The sequence below is a fragment of the Bactrocera tryoni genome, unplaced genomic scaffold (genome assembly GCF_016617805.1).
Source record: "Bactrocera tryoni isolate S06 unplaced genomic scaffold, CSIRO_BtryS06_freeze2 scaffold_11, whole genome shotgun sequence".
In the NCBI taxonomy this organism is placed as follows: Eukaryota; Metazoa; Arthropoda; class Insecta; order Diptera; family Tephritidae; genus Bactrocera; species Bactrocera tryoni.
The window spans coordinates 15,318,300-15,338,386 of record NW_024395824.1 but is presented as its reverse complement, the minus strand read 5'-3'; the positions used below and the strand labels follow the sequence as shown (position 1 = coordinate 15,338,386).

General features: G+C 34.0%; 1 protein-coding gene and 1 long non-coding RNA gene across 2 annotated transcripts; both read left to right on the top strand.

The window, feature by feature from the left end:
• The first annotated feature begins 10,653 nt into the window (after positions 1-10,653).
• On the top strand, positions 10,654-11,895 carry LOC120779481 (putative nuclease HARBI1). Its single transcript, XM_040111763.1, has 4 exons — positions 10,654-10,817; positions 10,871-11,312; positions 11,373-11,508; positions 11,562-11,895. The coding sequence occupies exons 1-4, from the start codon at positions 10,699-10,701 to the stop codon at positions 11,807-11,809; spliced, it is 945 nt and encodes a 314-aa protein (XP_039967697.1). The 5' UTR covers positions 10,654-10,698; the 3' UTR covers positions 11,810-11,895.
• A 2,094-nt stretch (positions 11,896-13,989) lies between these two features.
• LOC120779482 lies at positions 13,990-14,581 on the top strand. The gene is made up of 2 exons (XR_005705670.1): positions 13,990-14,392; positions 14,454-14,581. It is a non-coding gene; the product is annotated as an uncharacterized LOC120779482 (long non-coding RNA).
• The last annotated feature ends 5,506 nt before the right edge of the window (positions 14,582-20,087 follow it).

Here is a 20,087-nt window from a genome sequence, read left to right as displayed (position 1 = left end):
TAAGTTATAAAAATACTAACCAACAAAAACATTTTTTTATAAGGCATCACGGTCTTCCAACACTCCGACGTACTGCACCAGACGGAAGATACGTGTATATACTAATAGATACAGGTGCCACAAGTAGTTATGTAAGTAAAGACTATCCATTTGCAGAAAGAATTTTTTTTTTTTTATTTTATTTTATAAAAGCTTACATAATAATACAATTATTATACAAACTTAAGAAAATACGCAGCACTAGCATCATGGGCTATCGGCCGACTGGTTATGTTATATGCGTGTCGAAGAAGGTCGCTGTCTTCAAAAAAAGTTGTAGATTTTCGAAATGTTGTTGAGCTTGAGGGATCCATCAATAAAAATTATTGGATCAGTATTATTGAAGTTTGACAGTCTATGAGTTTGAAGTGCTGGACAATGTTGCAGAAGATGCAATAGATTTAAATCTGAATCACAAAATGGGCATTGGTTGATCTGAGTGCCATTTAGTATGTGAGCGTGTGTGATAATGGAGTGGCCAATGCGAAGTCTGATATATGGAATGATATAATTAGATGAAAGCGATGACGGAAAGGATGGTTTGATACGATTTGAATTTATTCTAGAGTAGTGGTGTCTGTAATTCATCCAATCAAGCGCCAATTTAGTGGATCTTTGTTGAATAATAAGCCGTTTTATATCACTCTTAACAAACAAGGCAGATGTAATTGTTGGAGTGATGCACACCTCCTTAGCCACCGAGTCCGCAAAAGTATTTCCAATGATTCCAGAGTGACCGGGTATCCACATTATTTTTAGTCTATGTGCTAACGAAAACAACAGCGATCTAATGCCAATAATGACGTCATTGTAGTTACTGCGGTTTTTTAAAGCTTGAAAACACGATAGACTATATGTACAGATGATGAATGTACCAAGTTGCCTTTTGTTGGGCATACTGGACAGCTTTGAGAATACCCGTAGCTTCAGCGGTAAAAATTGAACAAAATGGAAATAATAAACCATACGATATTCTTTGTTGGTTATCATCAACTACAGCAAAAGATGTATGCGACGATTTGGAGCCATCACCAGTATATATAAACTGCCAACCAAAAGATTTGAAGTGCGCAGATAATTCCAAAAAATCGAGATTTATACCCAGTGCTTGGAGTGATGGATTTGCGAAGAAAAGTAAGATCACTAATGAAAGAAGATTCATTTACTTTCCACGGTGGAATATATTTACTGCAAGGCAGCAATATTTTAAGCGGCAACTCATTGGTTTTAGCAAACAAAGCACTTTTAAAAATAGAAGACGGTATTTTAGGAGACCTCTTTCTGCAAAGTGATGATTGAAAGTCCTTTTTTATAGTAAAGTTCGTGCTGAGTATGAGTTTTGAATAAAGCTTATTTAAGCTATCTTCCACTGCATCTTTTAGAGAAGGTAGGCCAGCTTCCGTCAGTATGTTTTTAATTGGCGATGTTGGAAACACTCGAAGAGAACAACGAACTGAAGAATGATAGGGCGCAGCAAGCATCTTTAGATGATTCTTAGAATGATGTCCATAAATTTCCAAGCCATAATTAATTACAGATGAGATGAGGGCTTTAGTGACGTTGACCAGTAAAGCCGAGCCGATGAGTGAGCGCTTACATGAGAGGTATTTAATAATATTTAAATTAACAAAAAGTCTTTTTCTTATATACTGACAATGTTTCTTAAATGTATACTTAGAGTCTAATACAATACCAAGGAACTTAATACTATCTGTACACAAAATGTTTGTATTATCAAATGTGAGCGTTGGGATAGTACATTGATGTTTTTTACAAATATGAAAAAGTTTCGATTTAGGAAAAGATATTGATGTGCCTGAAGTAGAGGACCAACGAGAAAGACGCAATAAAATTTCAGAGAAAGTAATTGTTACTGAAGTCAAATTTGAAGTTTTTGAGAATAAAATTAAATCATCAGCATAAATCTGATGCCGGATAGTAACAAAATCTGATAGAATGGTACTGATTTCATCAAATGCAATAGTAAATAGGATCACCGAGAGCGGTGACCCTTGTGGGGTACCATTATCTAATGGTAGAACAGAGGATGAAACATTGGATATGATAACACTTAATTTTACGGTTGATAGGAAAGATTTGACAAAGTTAAAAATACGAGAACCCACTCTCCACCTACTAAGCTGTCTTAACACTACATGAATCCCAATCCTGTCAAATGCTTTTAGGAAATCTAAAGAAAGAATAGAAACATGATTTTTGTGGGACAGAGTATCAGAGATAAAGTGATCAAGGTGCAGGAGAGCATCCAACGTACCCTGCCCCCTCTTGAAAGCAACTTGGTTGTGCGAAATGAGATTATTAGATTGAGCATACCAGGCGAGTCTAGTAGCAATAATCTTTTCAATCAATTTACCAAGGCAAGGAAGAAGGGAAATGGGACGATAACTGCTGACCACACCAGGAGGTTTACCAGGTTTTAAAATAGGAATAATCGCGCTAGTCTTCCAGAGGACAGGGTAGTTGCCACTGAGAAAAATACTATTGTAAAGTTTGACTAGACGGGATATAAGGAATGGAGGAAGGTGCTTGATGATAAGGTAAGAGATTTTATCAATGCCAGGAGTTTTGCCCTTGACTGACGAGAGGGCTAAATTAAAATCAAGTTCAGATATATCGGCATCTAAATATTCAGCTGATTGAGATAAGGTGGAAGGAGGAAGGTAAGGAGAGCAAAGAGAAGAAAGTTTACTAGAGGAAAATCAGAAGAGAAATTGGAGTCCAAAGAAATATTGGAAAAGTGGGTGGCAAACTCTAAGGCTATATCTTTGGGATATAGTAGAGTGCCCCGAGGAGTATTTAAATAAGTGATAGGAGAAGAAGGTGATAAACCAGCCAGTCTTTTCATATCAGTCCAGATTTTTCTAGAATCCGAAGAAGAAGTGATATTATTCGTAAATTCTTGGAAACAATGAACCTTAGCAGCCTTAGCTTTATGGCGAAAAAGTGCATTGGATTTTTTGTAAGCTATTAAGTTTGCACTAGAACGTAAACGTTTAAATTGATGCCATGCGATCTGTTTCAGATTTCTTAGTGCAGAAAGCTCATTATTATTCCACCAAAGAGGAGCAAGCTTGACTGGTTTAGAAGAAGAAAGGGGAAAAGAATAGTTAGAAGCAGAACGTATAATTTTTTGGATTCTAGAAGCCTTCTTGATTTATATTGGAAGAAAGGGAAATAACGTGAATGCGATAAACAGGCTTCTTCAAACCTATCCCAATCAGCCGAATCAGTTTTAAACCGAATCCTGGGCTTAAAAAATGAATGAGGGCGAGAAGTAGATATTTTGGAAAGGATGGGAAAATGATCACTGCCATGGAGATCATCAATACAACACCAGGATATTTTTGAGGAGAGGGAGGCAGAACATATGGAAAGATCAATATTAGTGAAGGTAGAGTTAGTGGAAAAATGGGTGGGGGAACCATCATTTAAAACAATGCAGTTGGATCTTAGTAAGGCATCCCCAATGCTACGTCCCTTGGAGTTAGCCGAAGCAGAGCCCCAAAGGGGACTCCAAGCATTGAAGTCACCACACAAGATAAAAGGATTTGAACCGGAAGGAATAAGATTTAAAAATTCAGTAGTAGAAAATGATTGATCAGGAGGGGAATAAGCACAGATGATTGAAATTTTATAGGGGGCGAGGATCTCAATAGCTACAGAAGAAAAAATTGAAAGGGGTATGGGAAGTAATACGTGAGGTAGATTTCTTTTAACTAGGATGGCAACTCCCTGCTTGTTGGTGGTGTTATGTGGGAGATTAATAAAATATCCCACATAAGCCCTAGGGGTAAAAGCTGAGGCATTATAAGATAGGTGAGTTTCATTCAACAGGATAATAGATGGATTGTACGATCCCATAAGTAACTCTAAGTTAATATAATTATTAACATAACCGTTAATGTTCCATTGAAGAAGTGTAATCATATCATATGTAAACTTATAAAAGAAAAAAGTTAAGCTACGAATATTTTATTTAAACTAAATGTCTTCATTGTAAGAAGGAAAATTGGGTAATGCAAGAGGATCTGGCGAGCAGGAGAGGGGGGGGGAGGGTGTGATAGGACAGGAGGAAAGGATATTGAGAGGAGAGTCAGAGATGGATAAAGGGGAAAAGAGAGGGGAAGGAGAAGTGACAGAAGAGGAGGTAGGATGGGTTGGAAGGGATTGTTTAGATGAATTGATGTCTGTAGTTGTTGTTAGATTAGTTTTGGTAGGATTGTTGGATTTGTTATTAGGTGTTGTTTCATTATTGATTTTATTAGTTTTGTTAGAAATTTTAGCTATAGAGGCAAAAGAGTTTGCATTAGAAGTTGTATGAGAAAATTGAATTTTATACTTGGTAACAGCTTCACGCATACTACATTTATAAATAGTTTTAATTTTTTAATATTTCTTTGGATTGTTGATATTTAGGGCAAGTATTAGATGATGCCGGGTGGTCGCCCGAGCAATTTTTTACACATTATTCTCTTTACATTCAGTAGGTGGGGTATGATCGGAAGGGAGGTTGCATGAGACACAAGAAGGTGAATTACGGCAGTATTTTGCTGTGTGGCCAATTAATTGACATTGCTTACAACGCATAGGATTAGGGTAATACGGACGGACAGTGAGGTTCCTCCAGGCAACATCAATTCTTTCAGGAAGTTTGTATTTATCAAAAGTTAATAAAACTACACCCGTAGGATTACGGGAGCCGTCAGCAATTCGTGAAAACTTATGTACAGCAGAAACACCCTGCTCCTTAAGACCATCAACAATATCTTCTTCTGATAAGTTATTCAGGAATGGGGCGTATATGGTGCCTTTAACCGTATTCAAAGTATTATGAAGCTTGACATTGATATGACCTCCGCCAGGTAAAATTTTTGCAGAAAGAAATTTGCTAGCTGTTTTGTTGTTATTTACAAAGAGCAGTAGGCTACCATCACGTAGCTCAGTAACTTTACTTACTTCCTTACTGATTGCTTGAATACCTTTATACGTAGCGAAGCATGATAACGAATTAAGTGGCTTGTTGTCGTCCAGAGATGACATGACCAAAAATTTTGGATCGTCCGTGTTTGAGACTGGTAATTCTGGAAATTGGTCTAACGGGATCGGATTTGGTTTTTTTCTTTTCTTTTTCATTATTGGAGATAATAGGGAAAACCTATTATCCCCTAATTTGGTGGCCCCAGGGGCCATAGTAAACGCGAATTTTAGTTTAACAAATTAAGAAATTAAGTGATTGAAAAGATATAAAACGATAAAAAAATTAATTCACAAACAAAGCACGAGCGTAATATAAACGCAGAACAAACCGTTATACCGTTTTAACAAACTCAATAAGCACAGAGCGAAAAGCAACCGGTTACGATGACAGTTCGACGGTGAATGCAGAAAGAATTAAATTAGACAAACCTATTAAATTCAATACATTACATGGAACTTCAGTAGTTACCCACAAAAGAGAAATTAATCTCGTAGGATTTGACTTAGATTTTTACGAAACAGAAGAATTAAAAGAATTTGATTCAATATTAGGAGAAGATTCTTTAAGAAAAATGAAAGCAAAAATAGATTTATTCGAATATTCTATAACATTTAAAAAAATATCTGAACAAGTAAAGGAAAAAATTAATTATACGATATGGAATAAAACCTATGAAAAATAAATACACGAGCTAATGAAGAATAATTATAATAATGAGATATTACCGTTTACAACAACGATACAAGCAGAAATTAGGACAGAGACTAAAGAGCCAGTCTGGGTTCGTCAATATCCATACCCTTATGCAGACCAAGATTTCGTAAAGCAAGAAATAGAAAAATTATTAAAAAACAACATTATTAAAGAAAGCAAGAGTCCATACAACTCACCAATATGGACAGTTTTAAAGAAAGGGCTAGACGAAGAGGGAAAACCAAAGAAACGAATGGTGATAGACTTTCAGAAACTGAATAAGCAAACGGTCGCAGATAGATATCCAATTCCAGATATAACAATGACGTTACAGAATTTAGGGAAAGCAAGATATTTTACAACACTAGATTTGGAATCTGGATTCCACCAAATATTAATTAAACCAGAAGATAGGGAAAAAACAGCCTTCTCGGTAAATGGAGCTGAAATATGAGTTCCTTCGATTACCGTTTGGATTAAAGAACGCTCCGGCAACATTTCAGAGATGTGTGGATGATATTCTCCGAACATATATTGGGAAGTGTGCATATGTCTATATCGACGACGTCTTGATCTACTCTGCTGACCCAGAGCAACATATCAAAGATGTTACAAATATAGTACAAACACTACACTCCGCAAATATGAAGATTTCGGAAGAAAAATCAAATTTTTTTCAAACAACTGAATTTCTGGGACACATAATCCATAACGGAAGAATCACCGTGGACCCTAGTAAGATAGACGCAATAAATAGATATAAAATTCTTGAAACACTAAAGGAATTACGATCATTTTTAGGACTAGCCTCCTATTATAGGAAATTCGTGAAGAACTTCGCACATATATGCAAGCCATTAACAATTTACCTAAGAGGAGAAAACGGAAATATTTCAAAAAATAAAAGTAAAAACGTAAAATTACAATTAGATAAAGAAGCACTAAATTCTATAAATGAAATAAAAAATAAATTAAAAGAAAAAGTTGAACTATATCAACCAGATTTTAATAAAGGATTTGACTTATCCACAGATGCTAGTAACTACGCAATAGGAGCAGTACTAAGCCAAGGAAGAAATCCTATATCATTCATATCAAGAACATTGACGAAAACGGAACAAAATTATTCTACAAATGAAAAGGAAATGTTAGCCATAATTTGGGCATTACAGAAATTTAGAAATTATTTATACGGAATAGCAGACCTAACTATATACACAGATCATCAGTCTTTAATATTTTCCATATCAGAAAAAAACCCGAATACTAAACTAAAGAGATGGAAAAATTTGATAGAAGAATGCGGTGCCAAGCTAAAATACAAACCAGGGCATGAAAATATTGTAGCAGACGCTTTATCACGACAAATAAACATAATGTCAGATACGTCAATGCACTCAGCTGAATCATCCGCACCAAGAAACATAAAAATGATAGCAAAACCATTAAATTCATTTCAAACCCAAATTATTTTAACACCGTCACAAACAAACGAAAAAACAGCAACAACTATATTTCCGCGACACGAACGATTCGAAATAAAATATTACACTGAAGAATATATGATTCAAACGTTAAAACAAATAATGAAACCTAAAATAGTAACAGCATTCCACACTGACTTAGAGACGTGGCATAAACACAAAGAAAAGATAGCAAACATATTTTCAACCTACTACAAAGTATTTACACAAAATAAACTACACGATATAATAGAACAAAAAGATAGGGAAAATATATTAGACTTTACACACAAGAGAGCACACAGAAACGCTCTAAACAACTATAAAGAAATATTAGAAACTTGTTATTGGCCAACACTAAAACTGAGACACAGAAAAGATGTGGTGAAAAATTGTGTCAACTGCATGGAGAATAAATATGAAAGGAAACCAATTAAACAATTATTAGGAAAAAGCCCAGTACCAAATACTCCAGGCACATCAGTACAAATGGACATATTTTATATAAATGGCAAAAGTTATCTCTCTTCTAGAGATAGATTTGCTAAATACGCATATTTTCGTAAATTAGGAAGTAAACTACATTTTCATGAAATAATAGAAGAAGTGTTATCACAAATTTTTCTGAACTGTACCGAACTCATGACCGATAATGAAAGCATATTCGTCGGCATAGGCACAACCGCATTATTAAATAAATTACAAATTAAACACGAAAAGACAGCAAATAATCATTCAACTTCCAACGCACAAGTAGAAAGGTTACATTCAACGATATTAGAAATCGCGAGGACTTTAGCTAACGACAGAACTACAACTACGGAAGAAGAAATATTCTCAGCAGTCAAGGAATATAACAGGACTATTCATTCGGTGATAAAGGAAAAACCAGTAGACTTATTTTTTAATCAAAAGGAAATTAACGAAAAAGTGAAAAATAATATAGAAAAAAACCAAGAACGTATGTTAGAATACCATAATAAAAAAAGAAGCCAAAAAGATTTTAAACCAGGACAAATAATTTATGAGAAAAGTAGTAGAAGACAAAAATATAACAAAAGATATATTAAACACATAGTAAAAGAAAATAAAGAAAATACGGTGCTTACAACGAAAAATAAACTAATTCACAAAGATAACATACGAAATGTACTACCCGATAATAATATTAATAATTCTAGTGAACAAATCACTACAATACCAAATAACTAATGTGGAAAATAAAAAGTTTATATTAACCGAGACATATCCGTCATACATTTATAATGAATCAGATTACTTATATCACATGATAAACTTAACAAAAATTTTAGAACATTATGACACACTCTCAACATTAGCTAAAAACTCTCCGGAATTACATAGGGACATAGCCTTAGTCAACAGAATTGAAGTGTTAAAAAATCAGTTAATAATTAGAAGAAAGAAAAGGAGCATAAATTTCTTAGGATCAGCACTTAGTTTTATAACAGGCGTACCAGATCATGATAAAAGTATATATATAGTAAAAAATAATAATAAACAGAGGTTAATCAACACTCACTTCATCAACAAGTAATGCCACAAGAAATACTCAAAGAACTTGAAGACTTAACTTTAACAATCAATTTCGCTAAAAATAAAAACTTTTACTCTGCATCGTTAAACACGGAAGATATAGAAAAAATTATTAAATTAGAGAATTCAGACATTCCTGTAATAAATATAATGGAATATGTATTCGGATATACACACTTGTAGAATTAATAACACATTTATTATTATATATAAATACCCCATAATTAAACAAAAATGTGAAACATATGATATTACACCAATAGCATATCGACATGGGAAGTTACAATTAGACAATAAAGTATCTAAATGTAAAAACGAAATAAAAAGAATTAACAAATGTAAAAATATTTTATCAAAATTTATATGTCAAGAAACTAAAACAGATACTTTTACAATACCAATGTTATTAAACCTCAAAGCACAATGCAATGTAAAAGAAGAATCAAATTAAGAAATAATGGAAATAAATGAAGGAAATATTTTAATAAATGGCAAAAATAAAATAAATAATGAAACTATCACAGGAACATACCTAGTGCAGTTTAAAGAAAATATAAAATTAAATAATATAACATTTCACAATCAAAACGAGGAAATAAAAAAATATATCCTGTCACAAGAAGAAAATAATATTAAAATCCTAGATATATTAGAATCAAACTCAAAATATAAATTTAATAACATTGAAAAACTACATAAATTTATTATACCATACGACGAACACCCAATACAAAGCATATTTGTAACCCTAATAATTATATGTATACTAGCTACAACAATATATCGGGTGATTTTTTAAGAGCTTGATAACTTTTTTTAAAAAAAAAACGCATAAAATTTGCAAAATCTCATCGGTTCTTTATTTGAAACGTTAGATTGGTTCATGACATTTACTTTTTGAAGATAATTTCATTTAAATGTTGACTCATGTGGTTTCAACAAGATGGCGCTACATGCCACACAGCTCGCGATTCTATGGCCATTTTGAGGGAAAACTTCGGAGAACAATTCATCTCAAGAAATGGACCCGTAAGTTGGCCACCAAGATCATGCGATTTAACGCCTTTAGACTATTTTTTGTGGTGCTACGTCAAGTCTAAAGTCTACAGAAATAAGCCAGCAACTATTCCAGCTTTGGAAGACAACATTTCCGAAGAAATTCGGGCTATTCCGGCCGAAATGCTCGAAAAAGTTGCCCAAAATTGGACTTTCCGAATGGACCACCTAAGACGCAGCCGCGGTCAACATTTAAATGAAATTATCTTCAAAAAGTAAATGTCATGAACCAATCTAACGTTTCAAATAAAGAACCGATGAGATTTTGCAAATTTTATGCGTTTTTTTTTTAAAAAAAGTTATCAAGCTCTTAAAAAATCACCCGATACTTAAGTTTTAAATTGTATTATGCCATATTGAAATGTAAAACTCTAAAACTTACAGAAAATCAACAAAAAAGATATGAACAAATACTGAAGGCTCAAGGATTGGAACATCTCATAAAGAAAGATGCAATCACAAGCGTATAAAAAGATCAGGAGATCTTTTCAATAAAGGAGGGGGGAGTTAATACATGACTTACACTGAACCCAACTGATAATAGCTACCACACATATACATCTGCCTAGCAGTAAGCTGACATCACTTACTATAAGATAACACTATCCAAATAACTAAACTAATTGTCATCCACATCAGTACTTTTCCACTTCAGTACTTTTCCACAATAGAATAGAAACCACAAAACTACAACTGATAAACATATTACTTTGAAGCTAAGTTTTTTGTATAAATACAAGCACCCGCTTGTATACAACATCTTTTTTTTCTGTTCATTAAGTGATTAAATAAAGATCGCTCTACGGAGCTAAAAATATATTTTTTATAAAACAATAAAGTGTAAACTTTAATTCTCGCGAAAAAGTGAATAAACATTAAAATAAATAAAAAATGGATATGAGTTTTGATTTATATTACAATGACGAAAATATTGGGGGCAAAATTGATGTGCTACGTATACGAAAAAGCCTTTGTGATCACTCAAATCCATTGGAGCTTCCAAATGCAAAGTAAACCATAGTTTTTTCACAACTGAGTGGCTTCTTAATAATATTTGTTGCAGATTCATAAGGTATTTTCGATTAAATAAAGAAGCATTTTGTTTTTTACTGAATGAGATGAAGGAACATTTCCACAAACATGTGCGAGGAGCGGCCATACCTCCTATATTAAAATTATGCGCAACTCTGCGTTTCCTTGCTGACGGTGGTTATCAAAAATGCAGTGGAAATGATTTTAACATTGGATTGGCGCAACCTACGACATCTTTAGTAATTAAAGAGGTTCTAAATATAACTGAACAACGTATTTGTGCCCAATGGATTAAAATTCCAATGACTGAGGAGGAGCAAAACGCTTCAAAAGTTTCATTTTATTCAAAAAGTGCTTTCCCGGAAGTAGTTGGTTGCATCGACGGGACTCATGTTCGCATAATTTCACCAAGAAAAGAAGTGCAACATCTTTATCTTAACAGAAAGGGCTACTACAATTTAAACGTGATGATTGTATGTATAAAATCTGAATTATATTAGAAACCAAATGGTCTAATTTCTTAATATTTTTAGCTTTGGGATTATAAAATGTCTATTCGGTATGTGGATGCTAGGCATGCAGGCGCAAGTCATGACTCTTTTGTTTTCAATGTTAGCGATTTGAAAGTGCATTTCCAGAACAACAAACAGAATAACACTTGGATCTTGGGTAAGACTTTATCGTATTTACTGCTAAATAAGTGGAGTAATGTAATTTCTTAGGCGACGCCGGCTATCCTCTGCACAAGTTTTTAATGACGCCTTATCGCTTGGCGGAAGCTTCTTCACCCCAAGCACGCTACAATACAGTACACTCAAAGGCCCGGAATATTGTAGAGCGGACAACTGGTGTACTCAAGAGTAGATTTCGATGTCTTTTATCTGTACGAGGTTTACATTACACTTCTGAAAAGGCTACGCAAATTGTGAATGCTTGTTGCGCATTTAAATTAAATAAATTCATTAAATAACAATACCACTTCATTCCAGAATAATTAAAAATAAAATAAAAAAATATTACTTTGTGTCTTAAACAACCAAAAATAGCAATTTTGAGGCGCTGCACCTCAATTTGAATTTATTGTTTCTAAATTGTGGCTTTCCTCTTCCTACTTCTGGAAACTTCTCCATTAACTCCACCAATTTTTTGAATTGCTTTTTTGTTGTAACTTTATTTTTTCTAAAAATTTATAAAAAATATTAATTAAAATTAATTTAACATTAATTAAAATAGTTATTTTACCCGTCCTCTATTTTTCTTTAATATTTTTTTGTATTTCACAGCACGAATGTTGAACTTCAACTGCTATTAAGCAGTTGAAGTTTATTTTTATACTAGTCAACCCCACTTGTACAGAGTTGAAAACCGCAATACCAAAAAAAAGTTGAAGTTCCATCATACTTCAACTGCAATTTTTTTTGACAGATTGAGTTGATGTCGGCAATACCGAATTTTTATACTTCGACCAAAATGCAGTTGAGTTGAAAACCGCAATATGGGCATAAGTTTTAATTTGATTGATATGGTAAACAGTGTTGAAGTAATATTAAAAATGTCATGAGGTATGTCTTTTAACTAGTATACTAACTCCTTGTTTGTTGGTTTGTATGTTGTATAAATTAAAAATGTAGCCAGTGTATTGTTTGGGAAAATGTGTTTTTGGATATTGGTTATTGGAATGTGAGTTTCCTGAATACATAACACATCTGGGTTCTTTTTTTTGATAAGTAATTGCAGCTCATGGTAATTGTTCCAATATCCATTCATGTTCCACTGTATGATTTTTAATACCATTGATGTAAATGAGAGGAAAGCAGAACGTGAGAATATGTATTCATGTGAAAACCAATTAAGATTCCACTGCAGAAACTTAAGCACCATAAAGAATCAATGAGTGTTAGGTGAGAAAAAACTTCACTATTAAAGAAGTATTTAATAGTAAGAGTTTTTTATAATTCTATTTCGTCAACGGTTTCTGAGCTAAGAGAATCTTTTGGGAAAAGTAGAAGAGTATTTTGGATATAAGTTCTGTCTTCGGTGTTTTGAAGTACAGTATTATTGTTTAAGAGTTGTGTGAGAAGAGTGCGTTCGTTTAAAAGGGAGATTGGGTTATTGTTGTTGTTTGATAAAGAAGGATTGGAAAAGGATATGTTTTGTGAGTGTTTACTTGAATCAGTTGTATAGTTGGATTGTTGTGTGCATTGTTGGTAAGGAGTACCGTCACCGAAATAAGTATAGTGTACAAACTAAAAAATGGAATTATGGGAAGTATACAAGCGTTTTTTTAAACGATTGCATGTAAGCAATTGCGACCTATTTGTTCATTGTTGATCAGTACTTGTTTAATCCAAACAAATACTCCTCTGCATTACTCCCACAAATTACATAAAGTAATAGAGGCGTAATGCAGAGGATTATCAACCGCCCCAACTTCACGCAACAGGCGAAGAAGGAAAAACAAAAGGAAAATAACTTTCCCGCGCCTTTTGCCTTAATGCATATTTTTTCCCGCCAACACACAGCGAAACACAAGCGAACACGAAGTGAGACGTCTCTACACAAGTGAACAAAAAAAGCGAAAGTACACAATCCCGCGATAAAGTGAAACATTTTGAACACAACTAGTGAGACAAATTATAGTGAATACGGAAAAACGTTTTTAAACAAGGAATCCACACAACGGCTGACTTTATAAACGCAGTTTGCAATGCAACATTGCAAACAGATGCGTTTACGTAGCAAAGCAATACTTCACGGCAACACTGTTTTGTAAAATAATGCAATGACATTTTAAACGTTTATGAACGTAAAATTGGTTCGCCGAACATCGTTTGTTGTGTTTCATTAAATAATGAATCTTCAGCAATCCTGCGCTTTTGTTTTGCAAAGCGCTTTAGAATTGGCTGAAACAAAAAATACAAGCAACACCACGTTAATTAAAAATATATTAAATAAAAGAAAGCGCCGGGCTATTAGATTATTAATGAATCGCGATTCAAAAAGAAGGATTCCTAAAACCTCAAATTTTTGCAAAACCATTGAAATGATGCAAGATTACGTGTTTTACTCGCACTTTCGTATGACGAAGACCACATTTAAGGTATGTGCTACTAAATGTTATTACTTATAAAAAATATTTCATATTTTTTGATTAAAGATATTACGGAGCATGATAAATCCTTGGTGGCCTCCGCACAAAACAGGACGAATTGGAATTTCATTGGAAAAATCATTACAAATAACGATTTGGAAGCTGGGCAACAATTGCTCTTTTAGAGACGTCAGCGATCGTTTTGATGTAGCAATTGGCCTAGCATATAAAATTTTTGTTAAAATAATAAAAATGATCTGCCGCTTAAAGGGAGATGTTATAAAATTTCCAAAAACTGCAGCTGAACAAAAGCAAATCAGTGAAGAATTTTCAATTCTGCGCTTCAATTCATTCCCCTTTGTTCTAGGGTGCGTTGTTGGAACACATGTTCCAATTTCACAACCAATCAAAGATGAAATCAGTTATCGTAACCGAAAGGGAACATACTCAATCCTCGCTCAAGTAAATATTTGAAGTTTTTTACCCTAACTTATAATTTTTAAGTTGAATACTTTTTTGCAAGGCTATTGTCGACAGTCGCATGAAATTCATAGATGTATTTATTGGTTGCCCTGGTGCATGCCATTACGCATCGGTATGGCAAATGAGTTCTATCAGGAAGGCCATAATTAATAAAGAAATTAATATTTATTCCAATTACCATTTTTTGGGCGATGGAGGTTATCCGTTGGAAAAGTTTATTATGGTACCTTATCATGATAACGGATTCTTAACACCAATGCAAATAAAGATAATGTAATTCTAAGCTCAACTCAGGTTGTTGTGGAACAGGCATTTGGCATTTTAAAAAAGAAATTTAGAATACTAAAATATATTGAAGTTCAACGTCCATATATGCCAAAATTAATAACAATGGCGTGTATGATAATTCATAACATTATTATTGTAAATGAAGGCAGCAATACCGATGAAATAATAGAAGAAAAAAACATCATCGAATTTGAAACGCTCGAAGAAACCACTTTATCAGGACCGAGAGATGCAAAAGCAAAGAGAGATGCATTAGCAACTTTATTATCAGCCTAGTACGTACATATGTACCTTTATCAATTAAATTATAAGTTAAGAGCATTTTGTTTTAACATGTTTTATTGAATTCAATTAATAACAATAAATTTATTGCATTGATATTTGGTTTTAATTCAACTTAAAAAGACTTCAGCCGATTAGAGTAAACAAATTAAAATTATTGTGAATTTTCTACAATTTTCTGGAATAAGGTACGAATTTCCTTTAACTCAACTACTTTCTCTTTTTCCACCGCAATTTTTTTTGTCTCCATGTCCAGCAGTTTCTTCATAATTTTAGCATCTGCCTCAGATTCTTTATTCAAATAATCCAGAACTTCGCAACGTTTTCGTTTTATTACACACCTTGGAGTTGTGATATCTGCAGGTGTCGCATCTGAGTTCATTGTCGAGTGGCTATTGGTCGGTGTCGAAGGGCCATCACTTGTTAAATCTTCTATTAAATTATGAAGTGAACTTTCGACCATTTCACTTGGCACAAGAACGCTACTGCGGCTGCCGAAGACCTCGTCTAAGGCATCTAAAAATTCCCAGTTTGTAGAACTCTCACCAGATGTGTTGTTACGTTTCTTGATTCTTTTATACGTGCATATTATGTTGATAAAACATCTAGTCGCTTCATCTTTAGAAAATAGAAATGTGCTTTCAACATCCCGAATCTCCCGCATTATTTGTTCCCAAATTGTATTCCTTTTTTTCTTCTTTGCACTAAATTCTGGTTCATGTCGCAAACGTACTTCTATAAAGAGCTTCTTCCTCTCGTGACTTCACTTCTTTTCGCTATAAGTATAGATTTCATCACATAACTACAATCATTATAATATTATGTGAATTAAAACTTAAAAAAATATTTCTTGTATAAAAATTTAACTTACCATAATATTTCCGTCATTTCGAACGCCAAAAAAACCATAAGCATCAAAAACGAAAACGATGCACAAGTTCGACATCTGTTGCGCATTGAAAAGAGTTGCCATGCAATAATGAACTCAAGGCATTGCCATAAATAAGGCAAAGGCATTTGTGAACTCTATACATTTCAGTGTTGCATTGCAAACTGCGTTTCTGAAGTCAGCCAACATTTAACAGCGATACTCCACATCAACAACAACAACACAGGAAAAAGGAATTTGCACCCACAACAGGTTATAACACATGAAATTATTAACATAGAATTACATATATCTATAAATTAAACCAATTAACCCATATTGGCAACACACACACACCCATATATTTATATACATATATATACGATTAAACTCGAATTTTATAACGTTAAAACTAAACGAATATCTTTTAATTAAACGCAATCGGCCCCATCCGTCGACATACCCCGACATTTTTGCAATTCAAAGTCTTCTATTGTGTCTTCCGGGGACTTCCTAAATAATATCCTTTGGAACAGAGTGTGATTAGGGTCCACGAGTATTTGCCGGTACATTTTCTGAATATCCGCAATAAAAACAAATTGGAAGAGTCGCCAATTTGTGATCAGAATGACAAGGTCTTTCTGTAAAGTAGGCCCGATATGTAAGACGTCATTTAAGCTTTTGTTATTTGACGTGGGACAAGATGCATTAAATATCACACGCAATTTCGTGGTTATACGATCGGGTTTAATGACTGTGTGGTGTGGTAAGTAATATTGGGTCGCTTTAACAGAAGGGTCATATTCTATTTTCTTCATTTGTCCGAGTTCCAAATATTCCATAATTGCTTTGTCATATTCTGCTTTCACTTCGGGTTTTTTAAGTAAAGCTCGTTCATTTCTGAGGAATTGGGCCAAAGCTATATGTCTAGAGTATCCGATATCAATATTGTCGGGTTCTTTGAAGGGTGGGGTTACTATATAGCGCCCATCTGGATTACGATGGTTAGTTTTTTGGAAAATTTCCTCACAAATTTGGTCCTATCGAGCCGCGATAATTAAAAGAAAAAGTCTTCGTGGGAATTTTAACAACAACATCATCGTTGGAATTCTACAACCCAACCGGAAGGTTTCAAAAGAGTGCACCCAACGAACAAAAACCCTATACGCTGAAGCAAAAAACACCGAACAAGTAATTAAAAACAAAAACGAACCAAACTTAATCAAAAGCGGAAAAAATGTGTATGTAAGTGCAACCCATATTTTTTCTATATATTAATATAAAGTGCAAATCACATTTGTCAAAAAATACCCAATTGTCAAATTGTGTCCTTAAGCATAATTTATTTGATTTATTGGGTTGACAAAAATTTAATTTGCCCTATTTAATTATATATATGTAAATACATACCTGCATATACTTACCCAAGAGAAGAAGTGCAATAATAAAATATATGCATATATTTTGCCGTCGGCTATTGCATTCTTCTCGTTAAACTGAAATTATATCTATATAAATAAAAATGAATACCAAAAATGTATGTACGCGCATAACTCAATAACGCCTGGACCAATTTTGCTAATTCTTTTTCTTAAATGTTCGTTGAAGTTCAAAGACGGTTTTTACGGCGCGAAAAATTCGAATAATTTCCGGAAAACCCCTAAAAACAGCCCTTTTCTTTTCCCCCATACAAACGTTACATACATACATACATACATATGTACATATATAAAAATGAATGTTTGTTAGTAACACTAAGAAACCGGTTGAACCAATCTTGATGAAATTTTTAAAGGTTATTTGTTGTGGATCGGGAAAGGTTTAGAAACAAATACATACCTTATACTTTTCATGAGCAGAAGTCGGAAAATTGGACAATTCCAAAAAGTAACATTTTCCATACACATTTTTTTCAATTTTTGTTTGTTTTGTTTTTCAATTTTTGATTTGTAAATTATTTGAATTGTTCAATTGCGGTCGCTTGCTTTTTTATTCCGGCTATCCAAAGGAAAAATTATTGAAAATTATTCAGTGAAAACTTTATGTTTGTTTCGCACAATATGATCAATTGCATATTGAAATTTGTTACGAAGCCACGAAGAGGTCGCGCTAATATTGGTCGGCGTTCTTTTTGCCAGCAACGTATGGCAGCCCAAGAAAAGGCAAGAAGTACTCCCAAAATGCGATGACATACGTGCGGAATTATGGATCGCGGTCAATCAGCTAGCGATCGTAACGATATCACAGCACGACTTTTTAAACAATAGCTGCGATGTTTGATGGTCTTTATCTTGAAGCAACCTATGGTATATATGGTGTTGTTAGATGCTGAATGTATTCTGTTGAGTGGCAAAAAAGAGAGTTGCCGCACACACACATTTTTCTTTGGATGCGGATGGTGATTACACCAGATCAAATTGATGAAATCATTACAGCGGAATTTCCTGATTCAGAGATAGATCCAGAATTATACGAAGTGGTGGAAACCAATATGGTTCATAGACCTTGCGAACCTTACAATCCCACTTTGGTTTGTATGTCTGACAATAAATGCACGAAACACTACTCATGTGCTTTTCTTTCGGAAACAGAAATGGGAAATGATGGATATTCACTGTATCTGCGTCGCTCACCAGACGACAATGGCAGAACATTTAGCATTTAGAGGCGTGAATATCGACGTTAACAACACATCGAAGTTGACAACACATGGATCGTACCATATTCGCCACTTTTGTCTAATTCACATTCAAAACTCATGTCAATGTTGAATATCGCAGATTGGTGAAATCGATCAAATACGTTTGCAAGTACGTCTCCAAAGAAAGCAACATAGCGGTTATTGGCCTTGAACGATATGAGATCAGCAGTATCGAATGGGTGTGAACCAGGAATAATGGGATGCCCAACTCTCCTGTCACTGGAAATGTGAGAGCCGCTCACCTACCGAACTTTGACAGTTGACTGGATTGGGTAGGTTTTGACGTTTTGCAATTGGAATGACTGGGACGGCCAGATTGAAATTATACCAAAATATATGTGAACGGAGGGATTTGTTTCCGCCATTCAAGATCACTTATAAAAAATGTGAAACAATGAAAATCATAAAAATGCGAAATTTAAATATATTTCATGAAATATTTTGCAATTTGATGCATAGTAGCATTAATTTTCAGTTACCAATGATTAAAAACATTTAATAATTGAGAACTAACGGGCTTAATTCACCTTATTAAGTATTGAAAGGTCAAAAGTCAGTTGTTTTAATATATCATAAAATCATAAAAAAAGATTTAAGTAGTTTCGCCATATATCAAAAGTCCAATATATAATAATTTGCAATCGTAATAAACGTTGGGTGTTTTAATTTAAATGCCCAAAAATTCTTATTTTGTACTATGTGGCCACAATGGAATATGTTATAAAAAACGCTTATTTTGAGGCGCACTCACACTGGAATAAGTTGGGCATCCCATTATCCCTGGTGTGAACTGCAATAAAGCGCTTTGTAGGATATTTACTTTTGCAATTCATGAAAGTTTGTAGACTGTTGTGCAGGACAATGCGATAGTTACTTCGCATGCCACTGAAGTTCGCATACTTTTCGCGAAGATCATTTCGACATATCAGCCTTCAAATTCGCGTTAATTATGGGATACGAAAAAATGACATTGCCGACGACATTTTACATTGTACGGATATTCGCTTAGAATTGGAAATAGGCAAATTTCGGTTGATACTTCCAGGGGTTTGATATCAATTTCACCTCCCTTTTGTCAATTCACTTCAACGGAAGAGGAATTCATCACGAATGTTTATCGGAGCATTGGTCAAAGCATCGTAACTGCAATTGCTTGAGTGCATCTTTTGCGTCTAAAAGTTGGATCTGTCATTATTATGTTTCACAATCTTCATGCGCCGAAACCGTGTAATGGAACCCGACTGATTATGACGCAGTTATCGAATACAAGGGACAACCATTTCAATTACTAGGGAATCACAAGGAAACCGGGAAATGCTATGTTTTTCACACGGCCAGATATATGTGGCGTGTTGACGAGTTGGAAACCCATCTTCTCTGTATATTTACGCACCAGAACAGAAATCAAAAAATTATGTTTATTAAGTTGCGTTACATTAAAAAAATGTAGAAAAATAGAAAATAAATCATTTTCGACACAACACAATTTCAACTTTTTTTCATTTCAAAACACATAATTTCACGCAGGACAACGG

Excerpts from the sequence above, each read along its gene's own strand:
- LOC120779481 (XM_040111763.1), top strand. The coding sequence starts at position 10,699 with ATGGATATGAGTTTTGATTTATATTACAATGACGAAAATATTGGGGGC. Across the intron at positions 10,818-10,870 it reads TTGGAGCTTCCAAATGCAAA|ATTCATAAGGTATTTTCGAT; the intron begins GTAAACCATAGT and ends TATTTGTTGCAG. Across the intron at positions 11,509-11,561 it reads GAATAACACTTGGATCTTGG|GCGACGCCGGCTATCCTCTG; the intron begins GTAAGACTTTAT and ends GTAATTTCTTAG.